Source organism: Gymnoscopelus microlampas (genome assembly GCF_963454915.1).
Source record: "Gymnoscopelus microlampas genome assembly, chromosome: 14".
Classification (NCBI taxonomy): Eukaryota; Metazoa; Chordata; class Actinopteri; order Myctophiformes; family Myctophidae; genus Gymnoscopelus; species Gymnoscopelus microlampas.
In genome coordinates this window covers 25,378,254-25,404,939 of record NC_139951.1, presented here as the reverse complement: position 1 = coordinate 25,404,939, position 26,686 = coordinate 25,378,254, and the positions used below count along the sequence as shown (strand labels likewise).

General features: G+C 43.1%; 2 protein-coding genes across 2 annotated transcripts; both read right to left on the bottom strand.

The window, feature by feature from the left end:
* Positions 1 to 217: 217 nt before the first annotated feature.
* On the bottom strand, positions 218 to 6,532 carry LOC311060137 (uncharacterized protein; the record flags this gene model as incomplete). Its single annotated transcript, XM_084078266.1, has 6 exons — positions 218 to 1,026; positions 1,994 to 2,111; positions 2,289 to 2,432; positions 4,281 to 4,477; positions 4,715 to 4,898; positions 6,487 to 6,532. The coding sequence occupies 6 exons, from the start codon at positions 6,530 to 6,532 to the stop codon at positions 255 to 257; spliced, it is 1,461 nt and encodes a 486-aa protein (XP_083934392.1). The 3' UTR covers positions 218 to 254.
* A 15,458-nt stretch (positions 6,533 to 21,990) lies between these two features.
* LOC311060598 (glucose-induced degradation protein 4 homolog) lies at positions 21,991 to 26,632 on the bottom strand. The gene is made up of 6 exons (XM_084078831.1): positions 26,232 to 26,632; positions 25,830 to 25,889; positions 25,319 to 25,426; positions 24,961 to 25,062; positions 24,181 to 24,311; positions 21,991 to 23,583 (listed from the first exon to the last, which is right to left on the bottom strand). The coding sequence occupies exons 1-6, from the start codon at positions 26,421 to 26,423 to the stop codon at positions 23,520 to 23,522; spliced, it is 657 nt and encodes a 218-aa protein (XP_083934957.1). The 5' UTR covers positions 26,424 to 26,632; the 3' UTR covers positions 21,991 to 23,519.
* Between the last annotated feature and the right edge of the window lie 54 nt (positions 26,633 to 26,686).

The following is a 26,686-nucleotide window of genomic DNA, read 5'->3' as shown; positions in this document are numbered from 1 at the left end:
CTTTGCTTGACAATTTATGGAAACATGGTTAGTGAGACTAATCTCTCTCTGTCTCTGCCTCTGTGTCTCTGTGTGTCTCTCTCTCTCTCTCTCTCAACCCAATCCCCTTACATCCTATAGCCTGGAGGCTGCCCAAGGATTTTACTGTGTAGGTTGTTATGGTAACCTCAACTTAAGCCCACCCTCACACTCAATCCTTTTCCTGATCTTTGCCCCCTCATCCTCATGCTCGAGTGTCCAGTGTCGTCACCTCCCTAGCGGCTGTGGATGGCTCGATCTTGTCGAGGCAAAATCCTGGCCTTTGAAGCCAGGGCAGCTTTTCGGGTCATAGTGGTACAGCGGGTCAGGATGTCCTGAGCCCTCGGTCTGGGAGGCACCCTTGGGGCCACTGGCCCCGCCTTGCTTCTTTTGGATGTGTCCGAATCAGAACTATCAGAATAAGAGCATAGGCGGGGGAGGTAGGTGGGACTGAGATCTCGTCCGGTGCGTCCACCGTCACTCATCATCCTGGATAGGGGCGAGCAGGTATGGCCCGGACGGTTCTGACGGTGCTCCTGCAACGACCTGGGACGGTAGACGGGGCAGAGATCTAGGACGGTGCGTCCGCCGTCACTGTACGCACAAAATCCACTCTCCGGTGAGCCCATGGGGGAGTAAATGGAGACCTCAGACGGTGTGCTGCTAATGTGGCTTTTGCAGCTGCCTGGGATGGAGATGGTGGAGAAAGTGGAGAAGTCAGACGCCATGCTCGTGTTACTTTTGCGGCCGTCCAGAGAACTGTCTGAGTGGAGTCGTGGGGTTCCATCTGACTCAAGCATGGGCTGAATGGAGGCATTGTGCGAGTTGTGTTCATCATGAAGAGCACATGAATAGTAGCTGCCACCGCGGGATATGATGGGTGAATCAGTAGTTGTCAAGTTCAAGGTGGAACTGGGTAGCTTATTTTTCAGGTTTTGCAGGCATGCTCGTGGGTTGTTGTACGGCTGCAGGTACAGTGCGGGAACGTAACCTGTTTTGCCTTTGTTTCTGAAAAAGATAAGTATTCAGTGGGAATTAGGTTTCCACCGATAAAACATATTTGTTTTCATATCACATCTACAATCTAGATCAGCTATTTCTATTTAAGTATGACGTGGTGCTCACCTACAAAAACTTTTGAATTTTGTTTTTCACTTGAAAATATGCCCTTATTTGGCGAACAACATTTTGTATTTATTTATTATAGAAATTGTAACTTTCTGTTGTTTTTTGTTTTAGGAAGAAGACCCAGACTGGATCCACGGATCCGGATCTTCACATAGGAAAATCAACAGGAGGTTGACATTGCAGAACCGAGACAAAATCTGCTTTGTTTGTTTGTTTATTTATGTGCTTAAAGAATGACTTTGAGACCTGTTTCACTGCGTAAGTCAATGGGGAGAAGATTTTGGGATATCAATTTTGTAATCAATGGAACAACTATTGAAGATATCTTTCCAACACTTTGAGTTACATCATGTCAAGGTACTTTAACTACAGTACGCAACGCAAACCTCTACCAAAGAGTCATTGTGCATTCAGGAATGGAGCAGGAATCGTGGGGAGAGAGAAAGGGAGTGAAGGGGGAGTGGAAACAGTAAAACAAAAACATGATTGATTGACACTGCACTGCGTCATTGGAGCTCTGTTAAAGTTGAGTCCAGGTCAACTTTGATTTGTAGTGCGTCACACACCCATCACACAGTGACACGTTTCGAGCATCAGATTGTAGCTTCATGTCGCTGGCTTCCATTGAAAATTACTTTGCTTTGACCTATTGCTTTGTCCACAACATGGCATTTTTGCCATGCTGGGTGCACTTCTATCCTTAATAAACCACCTATGTTTTTGTGACCCTCTGCATGCCGCTAATGTCAATATTTGAGCCTGATTAGTGAGCTAAGACAATTATAAAAGCTTGAACAAACAGTCTTTATTCCTTTTTGCTTTGTTTGTAGTGCCATTAGACAAATACCTGATGAACCACCACCCACTGTCAGACTTCCTCAGCAGTTCCACCACAGAGCCTATGGTGAGGGACAACTCATCATGCTTTTTGGTGGAGTAGTTTCTGACAGCACAGTACAGGGCAGCTGTGGGGCATATCCAAATAAAGGGTTAAAAAATAGAACAACTGCATGTGCTAGAATTGAAGAAAATTTGAAATCCTGCAAATCTCACATTTCTTTATCCTGGCATTTCTGTTTTATATGATCTCTATAGCATCACAGCCTCACTTGATCCACAACATGAGTTTAATAAAATCACACCTCTCTGAACACCAACAATGAGCGCTTCATCACCATCATCATCATCATCATCAACACAATCATCATCCTCTTCCTGACAGAGCTTCAAATAGGGAGCGGGAAACCAAGCCATACGCCTGTCCTCATGCTCCACCAGCCACCAGCCTGTCAAGGTATGACAAGTGACAAGATGAACAACAAACGGACAATATTTACACTCTCACAGATAAATGAATTAATTGTCTCCGACAGCCGAAGGCCGGAGATTGCCGGAGATTATGTTTTCGCTCCTGTGTCCATCCCTCTGTGTCCGTCTGTGTGTGTGTATGTCTGTGAACAGCTAATCTCCGGCACCGTTGGACCGATCGCCGTGAAACTTCGCATGCACCTCTGCCCCACATTTTTCTAATCCGCCTCATGGTGGCACTATAACAGGCTGCTTCACTTTTTGACTTGTAACCCTTGAACCGTAGGCCGTACAATCAAATTGGGTTAGTCATGACCCAACTACCCATATAGGCCAACGCCCATTTCCACCTGACAAGATTTATTTATTTTCCCCACGATTTTGTAACCCCATCTTTTACACCCAGTGCCAATTGTCTATGTAATCCTAGGCACTACCTTCCCTCTGCCAACCTAGGGAGGCCAGGGCCGAGCTCATGCCTCCTTCAATGCATGAGAGCCAACTGGCCTTCTTATCACCTGACAGGGGAGAGTTACCCTGGTTGGACGTAGCGCGTGTAAGGAACACGTTATTCTAACCAGTTCCTTTCCCCTCCATCAGGCGCCCCGCCTGGCCAGGGGGAGGCAATATAGTGACCAGGATTACTGCATGTTTTTGTGAGGGTATCTACCCTAGGAGACACGGGGAGAACATGCAAACTCCACACAGAGAGGCCCTTTCGCCAACCCCACCTAGGATATGGGCACCACCTGACAAGATTTACCGTCATTTTGTATTTTCTTCAAAACACATTTTTTGAAACTGTCTCAGCCCAGAAAGCATCAATAAGAACGGTCAAATGAAGCATACACAGCTAACCACTTTTAATTGGGCGTCCCTATTTTAGGCATGTCATTATGGGGGAAACATTCCAAACACTATTCGTTACACAACAAATTATATAGGGCTAAAGTGGTTAATGAAAAACAAAACTCTAATGCTACGTTCACACTAGCAGCGACAAAGCGACAAGCTGCAGGTCATTTTCAATGGAAGCCAGTGACATGAAGCTACAAACTGACGCCTGGCACTTGTCGCTGTGTGACAGGGTGTGATGATGTGAAACAAAAAATAAGCTGAGATGGATACAACTATTTATAGAGCTCCAATGACGCAGTGAAGCATAAGTCCATTTTTTTTCTCCACCATTTCCACTCTCCTCTCTCCCCACAATTCCTTCCACGTTATGTGAACGAGTTCCCTGTGCTATTTAACCCTACCTTTTCAGTTATGCAGTGTGGCAATACTCAACAGACACTCTGTTGCTGACCATGTTTGGATGTTTTGTAACTTGAATGAATTGAATTTTGAATGTGCTTTGAATGAGAATGAGTTTTTCTTCCATTACGTAACAGAGCAGAAATTGTGTGGAGAGAGAAGGGCAGTGGAAATGGTGAAACAAAAACAAGACTGCTGGAATGCTGAAAAAAGTTTGAGCCAGCTCAACTTTTGTCTTGTAGCACATCACGCCCATCTTGCAAGTGTCAGGCATAAGTTTGTAGCTTCATGTCACCAGCTTCCATTGAAAATAACTGCTTTGTCACCACTAGTGTGAACATGGCATGATATTTATAAACTTTGACTAATATACGTGCTGAAATTGGAAATAGTCTGTTACAAGTCCACTTTTACACACTCCGGATTTTATTGTGTAAGACTGCACTGCACAATGCACAGTAAAATCCTGTTAATTTATCCTTTTGTAACTAAGAGTGTACAAATGTAGCCAGTCATTTTGATTAAATTTGTAAACTCTCAGAGTTGTATTTTACCGTGTGAGCACTCACCTCCAGGGTCTTTAATAAGCACGTCAAGCTTCTGATTCACAGTGACTTTAAATGGAAGGTTCTTGGTGTCCTTGGTCTCATAGTCTCCCACACAGCGGTATGTCTGAGTGACAAACGGGTATGTGACACTGCCTCTGCGAATGCCAGCCGTTACGTCCGTCCCATCAGACAGGTCTTCTGACAGCAGCATCATGACACTGTGGAGACAAATGTCAGGTGAAAATTATCAGTCAAATACATGAATCAATAAAGACGAATAGGGGAGCGATGGCTCCCACATAGTAAATAGCTGTTCAGTCGGGACAGACAGAAACAAGTTTTGTGAATGAATAGATTAGCTAGATGAGCTGTTGCTATGGTAAGATGTAATAATTGGTTGTGTCAACAATGACAACAACAAACAGACACACTGGACTGATGGCTTGGACCCTTACCTGTTCTTGGTGAAGTCTGGCTGCAGATCATGGTTTTTGGGCATGAAGAACTGTGTGAGCTCTGCACTCTCTGTCACGATTGGATCACAAATCATCAACTCAGTGAGGTAGGACGACAGGAACTTCATCCTGCTGACTGATCTGCTGGAACCTTTCTGCTGCAAGCTGCTCCTCATGGCCCTGGCTGAGAGGAGACAACATGGGTGTTATTATAATAATAATCAGTGGTGGAAGAAGCGTTCAGATTTATTGTACTATAAGTCAAAGTAGCAATACCACAATTTAGAAATACTCTGTTACAAGTAAAAGTCCTGTATTCCAAGGTAAATGTACTCACATTTTTCACAATTTGACAAACTTTTTTCGAAAATAGCGAATCTACAAGCTTGCAAATCAGCTATTTTGGAATAGCAAAAGTATAACATAGGACTAATTAAATAATGTATGTTTTGTATTAATAATCTAAATCTGCAAAGTAATGAGTGACAAAAGCTGTCAAATAATGTTGTGAAGTAAAAATGCAGTACTTGAGTAAACGTACTCAGTTACTTTCCACCACTAATAATAATACATACTTTTCTTCACAGCAAGAAAGTGCTATTAGAAGTACAAAAAGTACACGAAAGCACAAGTCAGATTATGCAATGTTCCAAAAAGGTTTGATGCAGACTGGGAGCTCTAGTAGCTTGAGTCTCAATTTATTGTTTATGCTATAATGACTGGCTATCCACAGGTTTTGTAGAAATTGTTGAAATATTAGGCCTTAAATGTCAAATGGTCATTTGTTCAAATTATGTTTAATGATTTGTAAGTTATATTGTATAATATACTCTACCATACAGATTGGACAAAATTACATTCTATTCTTTCAAAAAAGTTAAATTGAGACGCATTAAGCCCTATTTCAATACTAGTGAAAATAGCAGATCTACAAGCTTGTTTTGCTATTTTCACTATATTTAGCGACAAATTTCTACAGCAGTGTACTGATATTTAAAAAACGTGCTTTGTCATTTGTACTTCTGTATACTTAAATATTTTTAAAAGCACATACTTTTGAACACTTACTTATTTTTTTAAAGCAAGTAGTACTTCAGCACTCAAGTAGGCCTACAAATTTGAGTGAGCACGCTTCACTTGTATTTGAGTCATATTTGGCCAAATATTGGGCTTGGATATAGGCTACTTTGTCCACAACTGTCTCAGGATTTATACTTACTTCTAAATTTAGGGATCCTCCTTTTGATTCCTTGAAGAGGGTCCACAAAGGTTAAGCTTCGTTTCAGATGCCTCTGTCAAGAAAATAAATATATATTCATATGAGACTATTAAAATATCACAGCATCCAAATCCAAACACATTAAAAAGCCATGTGGAGTATACAGTAGTAGGCTACTCTGAAAATGTGTTGTTGTTTTTTCCAGATACTTACATGAAATTTCTTAAAATCCTGGAACAACCTGTAGACAATCATTTCTCCCTCATTGGACCATATCACAGATACCATGAACATCTACAGGGGTAACACAGTAAACTATTCATATTAATACAACAAGAAAGCAATGAAACACAACAGCAGAGAGGGAGGGAGAGAGAGAGAGAGAGAGAGAGAGAGAATAGGATACACCAGTGGTTCCAAATGGACCCTTGCAGGTCTGTAACTATGGAACCAAACGGACCCTCACGGGTCCGTTTGGTTCCATTTGTACACTCTCAGAGTTATGGGGGTCCTTGAAATTTAAAAAAAAGTTTGATATAAACCACTGGGATACATGCACCATCATAGGTTACCTTTAGTTTGGGTGCATCCCGTTGCATGACGCCAATGATGCGGGCGGCGACCACGCGACGCGGCACGTCAACCATCGCTGTGATCGTGTACCTCCGTTCTCTCAATGGAAAGCTGTCCTCTGCTCCTCACCTGCTCCAGCTGACAACAAGTGCCTGGATGAGGGGAGGCTACTGTACATATAGGCCAGCGCTGCTGGAGAGGCGGAGTCGGTCCGCTTGAAGGGTTGGAGGAAGTTACCGCCAAGCGCCAATCAAATGCGTGCCCTTTCAGGTGAGGACCACAGATGCTGCTAATTTACAAGGGGTTTTGGAAAAACCCTAATTTTAATAGCTTTTACTATTAACTAGGCTACTGTATGAGTTTATTTCTTAAGAAATAGGCTAGGCCTATTCGTTTCATGCAACTTAAAAACAAAAGATAAAATGCAAGGCAAAGAAATTGTAAATTTAAATTCAAATTCATCTGTAGCCTAAAGTTATTCAGAGAGACTATACAAACCTGTAGTTTTCTTATTTCAGACAGGACAGTTCATGAATGGATTAAAATATTTTAATGAACATATGTGTTTGGTTTGGCGATGAATGGATCCGCTTTTAGGTACTATGAGGGAGCACTAATAGGGGCCTTCCGAATCCACATCCAAAGCAGATCTAAAACAACAGGTGGTAGCTGGGGTGGTGGAGGGTGAGCAGCAAGGTTTAAAAGCAGCAGCAGCACATACAGCAGTAGGCAGCAGCAAACAGCCAGCAAGGAATGAGTAATGCAAACTTCCCCATTTAAATCAAGGCTATCCACAAGTTTCCTAGTGATATATCAGTGAATAATGGGAATCACTTTATGTCTTCAGTCATTCAATGTCATTCAACAGGAAGTGATGCCCATACTTCCCTGTCCATGGGGCATTATGGGCATCATTAATTGGATTTGTTCAGCTTGTGAATTAAACAGTATTTCTGAACTATTGTGACCTTTGTCCGTTAATTGGTTCAGGAATATAAAAGGAGACATATCACAGGTTATTTTCTAATCACTTGTTTTTCAATGTGCACACACACTGTATAATTTTATTGAGGCATAAACAGCACATGTATCGTTTCTGGCTCGGCAGTAGGCTACGGCCAGATTTGGTTGTCTTGTCAGGCTGTCAATGTCTCGCAACACTTTGGCACGTTCAAAAAGGTACTTTGTGCACTTTATATACCTCAATAAAATTATACAGTGTACACATCGAAAAGCAACACAGCAGAAAACAATGTGTGATATATTTTATTTAATTTTCATGGACCGAGTATTTTATAAAGCTCTCAATCATTTATAGTGTTATTTTATAGTGTTTGTTCATAAGCTGGTCCACCTGGCCCTCATTGACTCCAATGTATTCCATCAAAGCCCTGGTTGCAGTTTGCCTCCCAGTGCAACGAATCTGCCAGCTGAAATTGCTGGATAACGAAAATTACATAGATGACCGCACCTTCAGGAACTGCATGAGTTTCCTGACTGAAATGACTCAGTGCATGTACCATGCGCAACGCTCATATGTTTGCATAACAACCGTGTTTATAATGTTGGGTCTTGTCCATGATTAGATTAGATGAAGCTGCCTGAAAAATATGGAATAATTGAATATGCCATAGCAACAGCATTCTGCAATGACTGCGCCCCAGGTGATTTTCTTTGGACAGCACTTCATTGGTTGGTCAAGATCCTAGGAGGAGTAGTGACTTAAGTGTTTTTCATCAAATTGAAAATAGTGGAAAATGTAAGTGGCAAATAGCTCCCACTGGCCAATACCATTCTGCAAATTTTCATATAAAGCATCTCGGCAGTTATGTCTGAACTGCTAAATAATAGAAATAAAACAAACAGATACAATTGGGTGCCTACACACTTTGTTCTTGGCCCCCTAAAAAAAGCAAATCTATGCACATCCTTAACCTTCTCAACATCCTGAACCCCAAACTGAAACTTTGTTGCACGACACGTGCAGTCACTTCACACCTGTCGTCTGCCTGCAATATCCCTTATCTGGTGTGGAGAGGTATGTGTGTGTGTGTGTGTGTGTGTGTGTGTGTGTGTGTGTGTGTGTGTGTGTGTGTGTGTGTGTGTGTGTGTGTGTGTGTGTGTGTGTGTGTGTGTGTGTGTGTGTGTGTGTGTGTGTGTGCGCGCGCACGTATGCACATGTACGTGCGTGTGTGTGCACGTATGCACATGTACGTGCGTGTGTGTGCACGTGCGCACGTGAGAAGGAGGCATCCAGGTGTTTCTTCAAAGTGGCGGTGGAGAGAGTATAAGAGTAAGAGGGGTTATCCCAAGCATCCCTCTGAAGGCATGGGGACGTGCAGTCTCCGTCTGAAGTAATGCCAGGATTTTATCAAGCACACACACACACACACACACACACACACACACACACACACACACACACACACACACACACACACACACACACACACACACACACACACACACACAAACATAAAAATTGTGAGTGTTAATTTAACTGAGAGTAAAATGTTACCTGTGAGGGTAGATTAATGCTCAGGATTTTAGTGCATACACACAGAGCATTGTGCTGTAGAAGGTCAGAACTGTCAAGCTAATGTGAGGGGCAATAGCTGATGTCAACACCTCAATGTAATACGTAGTTCAGATGCGGCTTCTCAGACAGAACTCGAGGATTACGACTCCGCATATTTGGCATTTATTGATGCAAAGGAACAGGAAGAGGCAAACATGCTGTGTCACACGTGTTCACACACACGTGCCTGGACCTTGACACATGCAGGCACGTGCACATATAGGAGCCAGCCAATTCCCAGGCATCTAGCCGATTGTCTTCATACAGAAAGGGCCCTTTTTATTAGCCTGGCATTGCCAGACTGATGACGTGGATTCACTCACACATGTTCCTCCACGCCACGGTATGTGTGATAGGCCTTTTGATGGGTGAATCTGTCATACGCTTATAGCAGGGCTGATCTATTAATCATTATAATGCACATTCGTAACTAATATATAAAGTAGCCTACAGTATGCACACTTTTGCTTGACTGGGTCTAGATTGTTTGGCTCTGTTTTACCAGTTTGCCACCGTCCTCTGGTAATGAATAGGCAATTTTCTTCTTCCAAATTCTGTTTTTATTATGTCTACCAGGCTGATGTCAGGGGCCAGACATAAAACATTTTGTCCCACCTTTGTGTCTGTGTTTGTGTCTAGAGTTAATCTCATGAACTACCAGACCAATCAGCACCACATTTCTTCACACTGCCAGTAGGCCAAAAAGAATTACATCTTGCATATTGGCGTCATGGTGGTGCTGTACATGTTGGCCAAAACTCGTTTTGACGTATAATTATTATTTGTTCTTGATTATGCTGTGTAGAACATTATGTAACATCGTTACTTGAAATTAATATAATTCCAAACAGTTGCATTTATTCTGCCACTCTTTAGATGTATGTGTTTCATTACCCAAACAATGCTGCTATTGTATAGACTGACAGCTCCAATATTCTGACAACTAAAAACACATTATCAATATCAACATATATACACATACACAAGTAGGCCTACAGTTGTCGCAATGCCACACGTCATCCCTCCAATGTCACATCCTTCTTCTTATTTCATCATTATGCATTTATGTGTGTGTGTGTGTGTGTGTGTGTGTGTGTGTGTGTGTGTGTGTGTGTGTGTGTGTGTGTGTGTGTGTGTGTGTGTGTGTGTGTTTGTGTGGGTGGGTGGGTGGGTGAGTGTCCCAAAAGTCTGTGCATGGCCCTGTGTGTATGCATATAAGCAGTTGTGGGTGGACCTCTCACTCCCTCACTCATCTTCCCACTAACATTCTCACATTACAAATGTGCAGACATACTCAAAGAAACACACAATCATGCAGGCAAGAAGTCTGGTCCTTCAGGCGTCACTTCTACTTTTTATGGAGACATGTTTGAAGTAAAAAAGGATGCACGCATATAGCTCGGAAGAACAATAAACAATGGATATTATTCTGCATGCTGAAAACGTTAGGAGTCAGAAAGACTGGTCCAGCCACCTGTACATGTTAAAGATGGAGGCCCCATTTCACAAGTTTTCAAAATGTCGCACAAGTTTTCCGTTGTATTATTTGGACATGGCTTCAAAGTCATTCATCTAAATTTAACAGGCAGTGATAGTCTGAAGGCATATTTAGTGACATTACCTAATACCTGGCATTATTATTGTACTAGGTAAGTTGAAACATATGCACACAATCTGCTTTCTCTCTTCTTGACCACTAAGGGTGTGGTCCGCTTTTATTGGTCTGCCAACAGGAAATAGCTCAGTTTATTTGTGCTCTTTACTGTAAGTCAGACCATGCCCTTTTATTTATATTGTTGTTGGAAGTCAGTCATATTATTAGGAGAGCAGGCACCTGTTTTTCCCATGAACAGTTGGAACAGTGCAGCCTCAAATGCACTTTAGGCAACACCAAGGCTATATTAGTTTAACATTATCATATTTTTTTATTTTCAATTTCAGTTTATTTACAATTTGTTTTCAATGTGGGTTTGCTGTTTTTCTTTAAATGGCTTATTAGTTTAGTTTTTTATTAGTTTCAGTATTACTTTTAGCCAGTGTCACGGTCTGAGTCAGGGCAGAATGTAGGTCCGAAGTGCAGGATGAGGCAGAGGCTGAACAGGTCGGTTCAAAGTGTTTATTAACTCAAAAGGTGGGAATACAGACGAAAAGGAACTGAAACCAAGACATACTACACGTAACATTAGACAATGAACAAGCAGGGATACAGTGCAAACACAGGACTTAAATAGACAGGGAAATAATAAGACACAGCCACACAGGTGAACTCAACAGACAATCAACACTGGGATAGGCTGGGGGACTAAGAGGACAGGAGGAGGACATAACTAATCAAACGGGAGGTGAGACAAGACAGGTAACAGTAACTAAGCAGAACAGGAAACAATACTACAAAATAAAGGTACAGAACATCAGGGCAAAAGGCAACAACAGAGTAACATAAATACAAAACTAAAGACAACAGCAGAACAAAGGCCAAATAAGTCCAAGACCTTATAAGGGTAGTCAAAGGCTAAATAATAAAGTCACAGTCCACGGCCCGAGGAGCGGACCATGACAGCCAGATGTTTATCAAAATAATGTTTATCAATAAACATCTGACCACTTAACACGGCATGTGGTCAGATGGGTGGGCCACGAACAGGTTGGGGAACCACTGCTATTGGGAGATATTCTTTATTTGTGGCAAAAGCTTTCCATCCATAATACTAATTGTGATCAGGGGGAAGTTGTGGAGAAAGGTGTGGTAGAGACTTCTGAGAACTACAGTAGATAGTACAAAAAGTACAAAAGGATAGGTACTTATCGTAGTAGACACAAGCATTCTATGGACCTTTCCAGGAAGGCAGTGGTTGCTCAAGAGGGTAAACATATAAGGGAAATGGGTGTGCCACCTGTGTGTTTATTTTCATCATACTGCAGGCCTTAGTATGGTTAAGTGTTGCTACAAATTTGAATATTATGGATGATACATATTCTTATCTGTATCAAAACCTTAGTAGTACCCATCTAGTACATATCTTCAAAACCTGATCCAACCTTACAACCCCTCCAGCTCACTCAGCTAACTCAGGGAAGCCGTCAGATCCTTCACCAAAGGGAAGCTCCAAGATGCAGTAGCCTGGAAATACTGGAGTTTCCCAGTTCTGCAACAAATATTCACATCTTAAGTTAATCATCGGCAAGAGAGTCCAAAAAGCAAGTGTTGTAATATTGACCTTGACCAGATCCCAGTATTTGTACATAATATTATGATTAAAAAGACTTAATCACTCTTAGCCACATGAACGACTAGCATCCTCTACCAACCTGTTTCCCAAATAGTGGGTCGGGACCCATCTTTGGGTCGCGGACCAATTTTGATGGGTCGAGAGTAAATCAAATTAAATTCTCTTTTGGGTCTTGAGCTAAAAGGTTTGGGAACCACTGCTCTACCAGGTCTGGGGTTGGATTGAATCAGGTGCTGTATCAGCCCTGGATAACAATCCAGTGGGCCAGCCTCGCTCAGTGGCCTGCTGTACAACTAACTACTGACAAGCACCTGAGGAGGGAAGCGAGGTACAAGAGCTCCTTTGCGGGGTGGGCAACTTTGATGATGGAGAGGGCCACTAAATTTCCACACTCACTCCAGGGGGCCACATTGCATACCTGCACTCTCACTGAGGTTTTTGAGAATGATTTCTCAGTCTAATAGACATGAGCCATCTGCACCTCTCTTTATTAAATATTCCTTATTGTCTTTTAGACAAGGTCCATTTTTTTTCAATCCTGTTTATTTATGTTTACTAAATAAAAATAATGCAAACAAGACATTCCCAATTATTTTCATATTTTTCTTAATTTTACTTCTGACATCACTCCTACCAAACAAGGCAAAGAAATTACTTTAATTTACCCTTTCGTTGTACTTCAAAACATACTTGTTTCATAAAATATAGAGGCCCTCAGTTGTGGAACTCAGATGCATCCCTAAAGTCATCACTATCCTTGCCTATGTCTAATTCTTATTCATTTGTCATTCTGTCCTTTTCTGTGCAATTTTACTGCTGGTCCCCTTGTAAGCTTGTATTATTTTGTATTGTTCTTATTGAACTTTTAATTTATTATTTAATGATCTCCTCTATTATGGAAAGGATTCTAAATTGTTTTTTTCCTTTTCTTGCACAATAACTTGTTTTCTATTTTATATTACAAAGTGCTTGTGATGGCTGACTCAGCAGCCACACATTGAGCCTATGGTACGGTGATTCCTTTTGGTTTATTTATTTAGTTGGTTTATTTTCAGTTGTACATTATACACAATTGCCATCTAATATATGTAACCACACACAACCAATTGGAATAACAGTTTATTGTTCAGTTGTTTTTCTATGAGTTTGTTTGCATTTGATTTGACTGAGTTTTCTTTGAGTTACTAGTGCTGTGGGAGGTTTCTGACGGACATATATGGACATGAGGGGCTGGCCAAAGCAGAGGGGATCAGCTGTTATGGATCTACAGCTAATCTGGACAAATCAGACTGAACCACAGTCCCTCTGTACCATGGGGTGGGGCAGGGGTTTTGAGTGTGTGTGTTTAATGGTAGTCTTTGTCTTTTCCCCCTTTTTTGTTAACAGTGGTCTGACCCATCCCTATATATGTCCACCTCCTGTGTCATTCTAGTTAGTCCAGTTTTTAGTTCAGTTGTGTTTCTCTGTTTAGTTATTTAGTTTGATTTGTTTATTTTGAGCACATTTATTGTTTGATTATTTTGAAGCAAAGCACAAAAAGAAAAATAAAATACCAAAAAAAAGGAACATTCTTTTAAACCAACAACCACGTTTCCCTGTGTCTCTCCTTCCGACCAACTCGGTCCCTGACAGATGGTGGCAGTGGTGGGACAACGGAGGAGAGCACAGGTTTTTTCTTTTCCCCCCCCACTTTTTCTCAAAGTTTTTTTGTTTGTTTCCAAACCCTGAGCAATGAATCGTGGTAGAGGAAGAAGAGGATCACCAAAGCCGACACAGGAGGATGAGGAGGTTGAGGAGGATAGCCCAGACTCTAGAGGAGCCCCTGAGATAAGCCGAGAGCCAACACTGGCAGATTTGGCCAGTATTTTTCAGGACCACATTGGCAAACAGGAGGCCCGGGATGCTCGTCAGGAGCAACGGTTTGAGGCACTGAAAAATCAGTTCCAGCAGATGCAGCTGGAGGTGCAGGCTCATACTTCCCCGGGCCCAGAACGCAATGCAGGTGGTGAACCTGGTCCACAGGCTGCTGAAGCAGCAGCGTCTCCAGAGGGCTCCCCAGACATCGCTAACTCAGGTCGGTTCCGCTTCTCTCCAGAGCCTAGATTGGAAAAATTAACTGAGAGTGATGATATTGAACATTTTCTGACGACTTTTGAAAAAATCTCATCAGCATGTAGGTGGCCTAAATCTGATTGGGTTTTCCGCCTAATTCCACTGCTTACTGGTAAGGCGAGAAGTGCCTATGTACATATGGATGTTGATGAAACTCATGATTATGAGAATGTTAAAAATGCCATTCTAAGAAAATATGACATTAATCCAGAGTCCTATAGGCAGAGATTTCGCTACACAGATATTGAACCGGGGGAAACCCCCAAGGAACTGTATGTAAGGTTAAAGGAGCTGTATCAGAAGTGGATCCGACCGAAAGATAAAACTGTTAATGATGTTGGTGAAATGATCATTTTGGAGCAATACTTACGCATGCTATCCCCTGAGCTACAGATATGGATCAAGGAGCATGATCCCCCATCGGCAGCAAAGGCTGCGTCACTGGCTGATGTGTTTGTGGCCGCCAGGAGGAAAGGACAGCCATGGAGCTATAACAACTGGAGGGAAGCAAAAGAGAACCGCTGGCCCACCTCTCCTCAATACCAGGATGCAACACCAGGTGTGGGTAAGGCTCCCATCAGGGAGAACCAGCCAACAAATACACCAACAAAACGGTTTAATAGAGTACCCACTTGTTATTTGTGTGGACAGGAAGGCCACATACAACCAAATTGCCCAAAGAACCCACTCAAGCTCACTCAAATGTGTGTGGTGCCTCGTAAAAATGATTTACAAACTAATAATGATCAGTACATGAAGATGGCAACCGTCAAAATTAATGGAAAGACTCTGAAGGCCCTAATTGACACTGGCAGTGATCAGACCCTGGTGCACCGGAAATTCGTGCCACCCAATGTTATTTGCACTTCAGAGACAATTCCCATTTGCTGTGTGCATGGAGATAAGAAGCCGTACCCCACGGCTGACATGTACATTGAAGTGCAAGGACAAACGTACCTGTTGAACATTGGAGTGGCAGACAATCTGCCCTTTTCAGCCGTGTTAGGTAGTGACCTGCCTGTCTTGTTTGATTTGTTACACAAACCTCACAGTTGTAATGTTGCAGTAACCAGAGCCCAAGCCAAGTTGGTAGATGAGCCATCAGTAACACTCAGTACCCTGCCTTTTTATGATGCAGACCTAGACCAACAGCCTGGGAAAGCCCGAAAACCACGCACACAAAGGAGGCAGGAGAAGTTCCAGCATACTGTGGTAAAACCCTCAAAGGAGGTAGCTCCAGACCTGCCACTGGGTTTTAAGGTGCCCTCAAATATGGTGCAGATGCAACAGGATGACCCCAGTTTAGCCACATTGTTGCAAAATGCTAAAGAGGGGGGGAATGGGTATTTCCTACAGAAGGGTATGCTCTACCTTCAACATGGACCAGTTAAGCAGCTAGTCGTTCCCAGGTTAGCCCGAGAGTCAGTACTTACCTTGGGCCACTCTGTTCCCTGGGCGGGCCACCTAGGGAAACACAAGACCATAGCGCGCATTAAACGACACTTTAACTGGCCTGGTCTACAGGCAGATGTTGACCAGTTTTGTAGGACTTGCCCTCAGTGCCAGAAGACATCAGCCAGAAGACCCTCGAGAGCTCCACTTCAGCCTCTCCCCATTATTGGCACCCCCTTTGAACGATTAGGTATGGACATTGTTGGTCCAGTTGAAAAAAGTAAAGCCGGAAACCGTTACATGCTGGTGATTACAGATTACGCTACTAAATATCCAGAAGTGTTCCCTCTAAAATCCATCAAAGCAAAAGCTGTGGCATTCTCCTTGGTGCAGTTTTTCTCCAGGGTGGGCCTTCCGCAGGGGATTTTAACAGACCAGGGCACTAATTTCATGTCCACCCTTCTGAAACAGGTTTACCAGCTGCTCGGCATCAAGGGTGTGCGAACGACCCCTTACCATCCGCAGACAGATGGACTAACGGAGAGGTTTAACCAGACCCTCAAGCAAATGCTCCGTAAGTTTGTCGATGACACTGGATCTGATTGGGACCAATGGCTACCTTACCTCCTCTTTGCATATAGGGAAGTACCCCAAGCCTCAACTGGCTTCTCTCCATTTGAACTGTTGTATGGTCATGAGGTGAGGGGACCTCTGACTTTGCTGAGGGAGGCTTGGGAAGGGGACCAGGCGGGGGAGGAGGGAGCTGTTGATGTAATAACCTATGTGGTAAAGATGAGAGAAAAGCTGCAGAAGATGACGGAACTCGCCCAGCAGCACATGGCCGAGGCCCAACGCTATCAGAAAACGTGGTATGACAAGTCAGCACGACAGAGGTCCTTTAGCCCAGGACAGAAGGTTCTGATCATGCTACCCACCAGCGACAGCAAGCTGCTGGCAAAGTGGCAAGGGCCATTTGAGGTGGAGAAACAACTTGGCCCTACCACCTACCAGGTTGCAACCCCAGGGCGGCCACGCTCCCGTAAGGTGTTGCATGTGAACCTCCTAAAGGAATGGTCTGAGAGACCAGAGAAGACGGCAGGGGTTATGCTGATCAGAGCGGTGGAGGAGGAAGAGGCAGTAGATGACCAATATCTGCCCTCACCTGCCCCCGCAGTGCTTGATCTAGGCCATCTGTCAACGGATCAACAAAATCAGGTGAAAGCTTTATGTAACCCTCAAATATTTCAAGAATATCCAGGACGCACAAATATTGTTGAACATGATATTGTCTTAAAAAAAGAGGCTGACGTAAAACGTATGAGTTACAGGATTCCAGAACGCCTCCAGGGCTCCTTGAAAAAAGAGTTGACCTGATGCTGTCCCTGGGCACCATTGAGGAATCCAAAAGTGAGTGGTGTAACCCAGTGGTTTTAGTCCCAAAGAAAGATGGCACCATACGATTTTGTATTGATTTTAGATACCTGAACTCTGTGTCAAAATTTGATTCTTACCCAACACCACGTATTGATGACCTGATTGAGCGACTGGGCAAAGCAAAGTACCTGACCACCATTGACTTATGCAAGGGCTACTGGCAAGTGCCTCTTTCCAAACGGTCTAGGGAGCTGACAGCCTTTCGCACTCCATGGGGGCTTTTCCAGTTCACAGTCCTGCCATTTGGGTTGCATGGGGCCCCGGCAACCTTTCAAAGACTGATGGATCAGGTATTGAGAGGATGTTATCACTATGGATGTGCATATCTTGATGACATTGTGATTTTCAGTGCCACTTGGGAGGAGCATCTCCAACATCTGGGGGAGGTTCTGGGGCGAATCCAATCTGCGGGCCTGACCATTAACCCTGCAAAGTGTGTGTTCGCCAGAGCTGAGACTGAGTATTTGGGGTTTGTAATTGGGAATGGGGTCATCAAACCACAGGTCCACAAGGTCCATGCTATTAATTCCTGTCCCCCACCTAATACCAAGAGGCAGCTAAGGTCCTTCCTTGGCATGGCAGGCTTCTATCACCGTTTCATTCCCAATATGTCCGATAGAGCTGCTGTTCTCACAGACATGACCGGGAAAACACGGCCCAATGGGCTCCGGTGGACGAAGGAGACATTGGCAGCCTTTCAAGACATCCAGCAGGCTCTGGGTAAGAACCCCGTCCTATACAGTCCAGACTTTGAAAAACCGTTCATTTTACAAACTGATGCCTCGGAGAGGGGGCTCGGAGCTGTCCTTCTGCAGGGCCCACCGGAGGACCAACATCCCCTGGCGTTCATCAGCCGCAAGCTGGAGCCAAGAGAGGTGCGGTATTCTACAGTGGAAAAAGAAGCCCTGGCCATCAAGTGGGCCCTCGACTCGTTCAAGTATTACCTCCTGGGGAGGGAATTCACTATCCAGACCGACCATAAAGCCCTCCAGTGGATGCAGCGGATGAAAGACACTAATGGCCGCATCACAAGGTGGTACTTGGCCATGCAACCGTTCCGATTTACAGTGCAACACATCCCCGGCAAACTCAATGTGACGTCAGACTACCTCTCTCGCTGTTTCAGCGAGAGCTCCGAAGGGGGGGAGTGTGTGATGGCTGACTCAGCAGCCACACATTGAGCCTATGGTACGGTGATTCCTTTTGGTTTATTTATTTAGTTGGTTTATTTTCAGTTGTACATTATACACAATTGCCATCTAATATATGTAACCACACACAACCAATTGGAATAACAGTTTATTGTTCAGTTGTTTTTCTATGAGTTTGTTTGCATTTGATTTGACTGAGTTTTCTTTGAGTTACTAGTGCTGTGGGAGGTTTCTGACGGACATATATGGACATGAGGGGCTGGCCAAAGCAGAGGGGATCAGCTGTTATGGATCTACAGCTAATCTGGACAAATCAGACTGAACCACAGTCCCTCTGTACCATGGGGTGGGGCAGGGGTTTTGAGTGTGTGTGTTTAATGGTAGTCTTTGTCTTTTCCCCCTTTTTTGTTAACAGTGGTCTGACCCATCCCTATATATGTCCACCTCCTGTGTCATTCTAGTTAGTCCAGTTTTTAGTTCAGTTGTGTTTCTCTGTTTAGTTATTTAGTTTGATTTGTTTATTTTGAGCACATTTATTGTTTGATTATTTTGAAGCAAAGCACAAAAAGAAAAATAAAATACCAAAAAAAAGGAACATTCTTTTAAACCAACAACCACGTTTCCCTGTGTCTCTCCTTCCGACCAACTCGGTCCCTGACAGTGCTAATAAACTAAACTAAACTCACCTGTATACTGTAAACCCCATTGCTCAAATAGCCCACAATAGTAATGTAATAATAAAGGGATATTAACAATTGTTAATTTCAAATGCGTTTAGTCATTATTTTCTTTATGAACTTAAAAACAAATATATTGAACATAAAAAATACAATACAACTTAATACAATGGATTGTCGTAATTCAAACTGGTCATGTAAACTTGCATGTTTAAAATTCAAACAGCTGAAATCAATAATACACCAGTAATCGGATATTGACCCGCGGGGCACATTTTACTGGCCAAATTGTTGACAAGATGTGGAACTGTTCATCCATAAGTGTGACTGCTACACCGCCCAGAAAGGCCCTACCCAGTGCTAACACGATCAATACATCAGTACTTGGTGGGGGCCCCATTGTAATGTGTGGTGGTAAGTACCGTCGACATTCTGTGCCCCTTTCCTGTCACCCACCATGGAAACCACTGGCCAGAGGCATAATGGACTCCCAGGCCAGACCGCTGTAACTAGAAAAGCTGCCAAAATGATTTGTTGGTTTGGCAGCATCTGCCCTGATGTTTCAGATGGTCCACGGTGTCTTGGAGTAAGCCTACTGGTCGACCTCATGTTTGGGCCACCACCCGAAGGCGAGTGGGTTAGTCTTCTTCACTCAGCTACAAAAGCCACTACGAGACACTCATGAATTAACAATAGTGAGCTCTCTCACTGAGGCTGGGGACCACCAAAGCAGGCCTATGATTTCATGCAGAAGAAAGGCGTCTCCTCAAAGCTCCTTAGCAAAATGATGACGTGGTATATACAATAGGGTGCAGTGGTGGGCCGTAAGGTAGTCTGCCATAGTGACCAGCTGGCACCTTACTGGCCCCTCGCCAGCACTGAAGAGAACCAGGGGCATACAGAGATACCCCACACACACCAGACTACACTCTCACTGGGACACCAGAGCCTACTGGGCCTGGCAAGGGAAGGAGACTTCCACTGTGACAAGGCCATAGCTGAATGGGTATAGAGGCTGCCTTGGAAACAAAAGGCTGCAGGTTCGATTCCCAGCCCCGGCAAGTTGCCAGTGTCCCTAAGCAAGACACTTAACCCCTAACTGCCCCCCCCCCTGCACTCAAGTCTGATCACTTGGATTGCAATCAGCTGGGTGAAGCCAAAAACGAAATGGGTTTAAATTAATTATTAATTATCTGGGACTATGTGTTAGTTAGTTGCATGGGTTACTGGGGAAAGTGAGACCCCTCAGATGCGTTTTATGTGCAGTATTGCCAATGGACAGAGAAGGACTTCTCAGCACGCCTCAAGCTGCACACACTGACACTTACAGTACATGTTCAATGCATAGTTATAATCTGGTTAATGTCATTGCTTTATGTTCGTCTATAGCCATAATTTGGTTAGGAAACCATGGGTGACAGGAGTAGTTGGGCACCCGCCCCCTCCCTTGTGATAATACTGAGTTCGAGAGAGAGAGAGAGAGAGAGAGAGAGAGAGAGAGAGAGAGAGAGAGAGAGAGAGAGAGAGAGAGAGAGAGAGAGAGAGAGAGAGAGAGAGAGAGAGAGAGAGAGAGAGAGAGAGAGAGAGTATACAGTTCTGTGGTACATGCGCAATTTTAATTTGTTATGTGTGCATATGTGCATGTGTGTGTGTGTGATGGGTGGTGCAGAATGTTGTAATATCAAAGTTAATATGGCAAGATCAATGTAACCTCATAAGTTGATGTCTAACCATGTCTTAGAATTTGATGCTTTGGAATTTGACATAACTTTCTTCTTATGAGCAAAAGGTTGGAGAGTCAAACTCATGTTTGTCCCTTAAAGTGGGGATGCAGCCATATTGTTGTTGCTCCATATTGCACATATATAAGCACATTATACATTCATCATGATTGCTTGTGAACAAGGAATGATACAGGTCATAAATGTATCAACTAATTACAGCTATGCACTGAATGATATACAGTATAATCCATTTTCAGCTTGGGAAACTATTAAATCGTGCTATTATTGAATTATTGTGCTTCATATCTAGACATATAAAGTATGTCTAAAGTTCTCAGCATAACAGTAACGTTCTCTGTTATCTTCTCATCTATTGGGGTCATCAGTTACAAACACAAGTCAGATGTTTTGTGGCAGCAAGTCAGTCGTGTGAGGAAGAAATAAATTAAGTATTGATACAGGGAGACGATAATATCTGCTTTGAACATTCTCTTTCAGAACGTCTAGTCAAATAACATGTGAATTCTTAAACATTGCTATCATTACAACCACTGACCAAATAACACCTTGTTCTTTAAACCTAGCCTATTATGTGAGATGAATTCAGCATTGGGGTTAGAGCTAGTAGCTGTAATCACTAGAGGGCAGTGTTGAGCTTGGAATGAGCACCAGTTCTTTCCATGTGGTCATTCCTGAATGATCTGTCACAAGACCTACCAGTATACTGTGAATGACTCGCACAATGCCTGTTCATAACGGTTACATAATAGTGAAAAATGCTGAATACATATTTGAGTGATATGTATGTCTACGGTTTTATTCACTACCGACGTGCTGATATGGTCAGCACAACTGGCACCAAGATGAACATCTGTAAGACAATTGCACGTAGGAATTAATGTTATTAATCAATTAATCAACTACTTCATATACTACTTTCCTGGATGGCAGGAAAATGACATCAGCAAATAATTCTGCCGTTGGCTGGTAAGATTCTCTCCCATAAGTAGACAGGTAACTGTCCATTCTCTAAATCATGTTAAGGCTGATAAAGATGAAATCAGACATTTTGAATACGTCAGAGACCGAATTTCCTGTCCATTTTACTACCATAGTGGTAATCTATTAGGTTAAGTTTTGCACATTCATGTATTACACAGCGGTGACACAAGTGTTACACAGTGATGGTGTTTTGATATGTTGTTTTTTAATTATTTTCTCACAGCCACACCATCAGTCAAGTCCAGCCCTATTTTCACACATCTGACCTGTTATAATACAATTCTGATAAGCTTTAAAAAGATGGCACCATCACATGGAAAGTGGAACACAAATGAAGGGGAAGAGTGCTTTCAAAAGGCAATTTGACAAAAATATTTCTTTCATGAAGATAGACTTTCTTTTTAATATACTATAAGGATAGAATAAAATGTTTGTCTCTAAAAACCCACGGTTGAAGTTTGGAGAGTGCTACGTTGACAATGTTGCATAGTTAAAGACACATAAAGGTGACAAGATGGAGGGGAAAAAAATGATTGAAAATTGAATAAAAAGCTCTAATGTTGTTTGCAGACCCGGGTCAAGAACACTACTTAAAAATTATTTTGAATACTTTCATGATTGTTTTGGCTCACTGAGAGCCCATCTGGCAATCCAGACAAGCCAACACTTTCCAGATGCAACATTTAAGAACCAGTGAGGTTGTGGCTATGAGAGTTGAAGCGCTGAACGGTAGCACTGGTAACATTAACCATGCTTTGTGCAGATGTACCCAAATAGCACAAATCCACAGCAGTTACTTGTAATAATAATCTCCCAAGCAATTTGTTAACAGAGCAAGATTTCTTTTCTTTTCGTGTTACTCGCTTCGCAGCCTTAATCGTGACACAGAATTGATATCACACAATGAAGTAAGTAATAAGTAGAAAATCTCTTTTTAAGGTGGGCTGAGACAGCTTAGCTTAAAAAAAAAAGAATACTGTCACTCTAGCTTATGAAGTCATTAAAGCTTTCAATCGTGAAAAGCTCCAATCCTGAACTTAGCTCAAACATCAATACATTTTCTTTACTTATTCCACACAGTCGCAGATTTATTCAGCTTCCTTAGAAATCCAACTTGTGTTGACAAGAGTAGACTCCTGAAAGGGAATCCTTGTCCAGTGGCAGTCAAATATGATGCCTCATGCTCTGAGTTGGATCAAAGCAGAAAACTCCCTAGTAGCAAAAAGGGGGATCCCGACCTTACAGATAAAGTGTCCCAAAACACTGTCTCAAGCAGCAGAGTGAAGGAAACCAGACATTAAAACAAATAAAAGTAATAAAGAGTATACTTTATAAACCACACTCAGTCACTGCTATTGATTATAGCTTTACAAGCTCCATCCTGGGGGCAAAACAGCATTCTCCTCCCATGTCTCCATTACACATACCAATCTGCCCTTCAATAAAATCCAAATCTTCCTCATTCATCCTCTTGTTTGTCCATCCACTGATCCAGCCTGAGTTTATCTCCTTGGGTGACCAGTTTTCAACAGGCACATCCACTTGTTATCTTGTATAAATTTTAAGAGTCCATTTCAACAAAGCCCTCTCCCCCCCTCAAAAAACAAAAGAAAAAAAATCATATCCCTAGTCCTCCCCCTCCAACAGTAGCATCTGCAGGCCACAGCTCTGCCTCAAGTCCTGGTTCTCACCAACAGAGCCACAGTGCCGGGGTCACCGGAACTCATAGATTGCTGCGCTGTGTTCAGGAACGTGTGTGAGGTTCAGTGACTGGTACCTGGGCAGACGGAGAAGAGAACATGCATTAGAAGAGGAGGAAAGAGAAAAGGGAAAATACATACATTTGTGATAGGCTGAGAGTGTTGCATGTTGGGGGAATGTGAATCACCGCCACATGACTGTACTTACACAAGCTGACCACCACAAACTGACAGAAGCAAACTGCACATTTACCTCTCTCTCTGCCCTTGGTCCCCTGTGCACCATAATCATTATATTTATTTTCTTAATGTGCTTCTGTTGGTGACAATGTGTTGTGTTGTATGCCATGCTGCAATGTTCCAAATCGACCAAGATTTAACTTGAATTGGATCATTACAGGTTTACTCATGTTAGGTTAAGCTAAAGATGAATACCAGCTCATGATGTAGCCTATGGACTAGCATTCTGACCCTCATATTCCCTCAGCATATAAAATATTAATCTTAAGAAACAGAAGGAAGGTGTACACTTGCTTCTTTAACAATGTTTCTATCAACAGCTTCCGTGGCCCGATCGTAATTGCAACACACAGCTGTAACGTACACCTTTCAGTATTAACTTATTCAGTCATTTTCACTACAAAAACTCAGTAAACTGCGATGGGTTCCGTTACCATTCAGAGCTTCTGTGGTAGTAATAGCCCTCGATTGTTGCTGTGGATTTCTGGAAGCAAATGTAGTAAAATCCGGCAAAGGAAGCCCCGCTGATGTCTTTGATTGTGTGGTCAGGGACCAGGAACTGTTCCTGAACGGATGAAGAAGTTACAATTCAGTTTGCTTAAATTTTGCTGTAACAAAGAAACATAACTATGGCTTTATTGCAACTACACATTACATCAACGCTGACTGATTTCCATGGATTAAAGCTAAATTAAATCTCACTTTGTGAAACCGTGTGAAAGGATCCCCCACACACACTAGCGCCGATTCCCAAACAATGAATACAATATGTAAAATTAGGATGCTTTAGTAATATTGTTCCTGCTGTTCTACATACTGCCAACCATGTGAAGAAATCACAGATTCAGGCTTTAACCTTTGCTTTTATATGAAATATCCGAGACGATTAAGATATTATGGAAGATGCTTCTGAACATATTGCTAGTTTGACCACTTCAAATGCTCTAATCTTAAAATAACCGAAAATAGCCCATCTACAAGCTCTCAATGCGCATTGAGAGCTTGTAGATCGGCTATTTTTGCTGCGCAACATGCTTCCATAGAAGACATGCTGGCTTCCATGGAATCCAAATGAAATCAGTCTTGCCGACTGAGGACTTTAATCCATGTATTTCTCTGTAAAACAGGTCCAACCAACATGTTCTGACAAAATTAGACAGACAGTTATGAATAGAGATATTCAAGATGGAGCCTTTGTGATGGCAAACCCTTACTTTCCATCTCATGAAGATATAGTCTGAGTTCTTCAACTCCTCGTAGTCAAAGTCGTCTGAGTTGAATGTCTTTGCATACTGGTAGAATGCCTGGAACTTGCCCTGAATACCAACACACAAATCAAAATGAGGCAAATATTCTGATGTCATTTGAGTGGAATCATGTATGAAAAAGACTACATTTTAGGGTAGCTCTGCTAAACATTGGATCAAAGAATGATAAAGATCGACAGCGAGACTTGAGCCCTTCACATTGTGACACTGCCTGAGCTGCTGTGCTAAGCACACTGCATGGCCACCACAACATCCTCAAAGTATAATATTTGGTGTTGGGTATAAACAACGTTATGCATTATACCCAGTGCTTTCGATCCACATCTTCATCTGCATCCCACTTCCTGGTCAGGAAGGGCCTCTTCCTGCTGATGATCTCTCCGGCGAAGAACGTGGTGAGAGTTGGGTATTCCTGCATGTGAGAAACACCCGTTTGTTGTGGTAAATGGCCTAAATGTGGTGGCAGGCCCGCCCACACAGGCCTTCGTCCTGAATGGCCATCCTGTGAGGACCAGTGCCATCTGCAAATCAATGTGCTTTGGTATCTTTCTTTTGAAATCTAATTCTAAACAAACGCCACCAGTGAAGCAATTTTTGAACTATGTAAACAACCATTGTTGCTGGGTCCCACCCCCCCTCTTACGTTAGCATAGGCCAGATTGTATCGGTCTCTGACAGGAGGACCTGGAAGCAGTCCATACATTAGACTACTTACATGGTTTTCACAGGATGGGTTACACAAACATGACAGTGGTGACATGCTGAAGGTAAATAGTTTAGGTCTTTAGATGAATACAGGGATGCTCTCTTCTCACCTCAGTCAATCCTTTTATCTTCAGGTAGCCACACAAGTATGAATCTTCCATTGTTACATGCTTAAAAGATAAACACAACATGAGAATCTTGATGTTCAGTGTGTACTAGTGTAGGCTACACATCACAATCATAGGCGTTTCAATCCATTTTTTACCGACCTTCTTTATGACAGCTTATATTGCATGTGTGTACGTTACTTCAACGATGATAGCATAAATATAATGATTTGGCAGGTCAGATTAAGAAAATACCTAACGCAGAAATCATCATGTCAACAACAAACTGGGTGATTTTAGCAGCTGTAACCAGCGCTCAGCTGTCAATCATATGACAGATCAGTAAAAAAGATCGACATCAGCTGACAGCCCGTTTAACGAAAAACATCCACTAAACCACCTCACCTGCAACACGACCTCCACGTCGTAGGAATTCCCTTTGCTTTTCTGGTGGCCTCTGAACTTGGATCCGCTGTACAGGAGGGACGTGACGACGCCGGGCTGCTGGGTGTTGATCGGCGGCAGTGGGATAAGCGAGGCCGAGGACGGGAAGGCCATGGCGGGGGTGTTGCTGAGGTATCTGGCAGGGACAGGCATGGCTCTCGGATCTCCGGGCTTCCACACCGACCGACCGCTGGGTCAGTGGCCGTCCGGGCGACGAGCTAGGCGGGGGTCTGAAGAGAGCGCGACCGAGGCCAGTCCACCAACATCCAGATTCCTCCAGAACCTGTTTACTGTCTAGTAAGCCAGGCGCCCACTAGCTCCCAGAAAACTATGTGGACTTCGACGCGGCGCCATTGGCAGCAGCATCCGCCCCTCTCATTAGCCCATGGGTTCCACTGGCCTAAGAGCTCAACGGC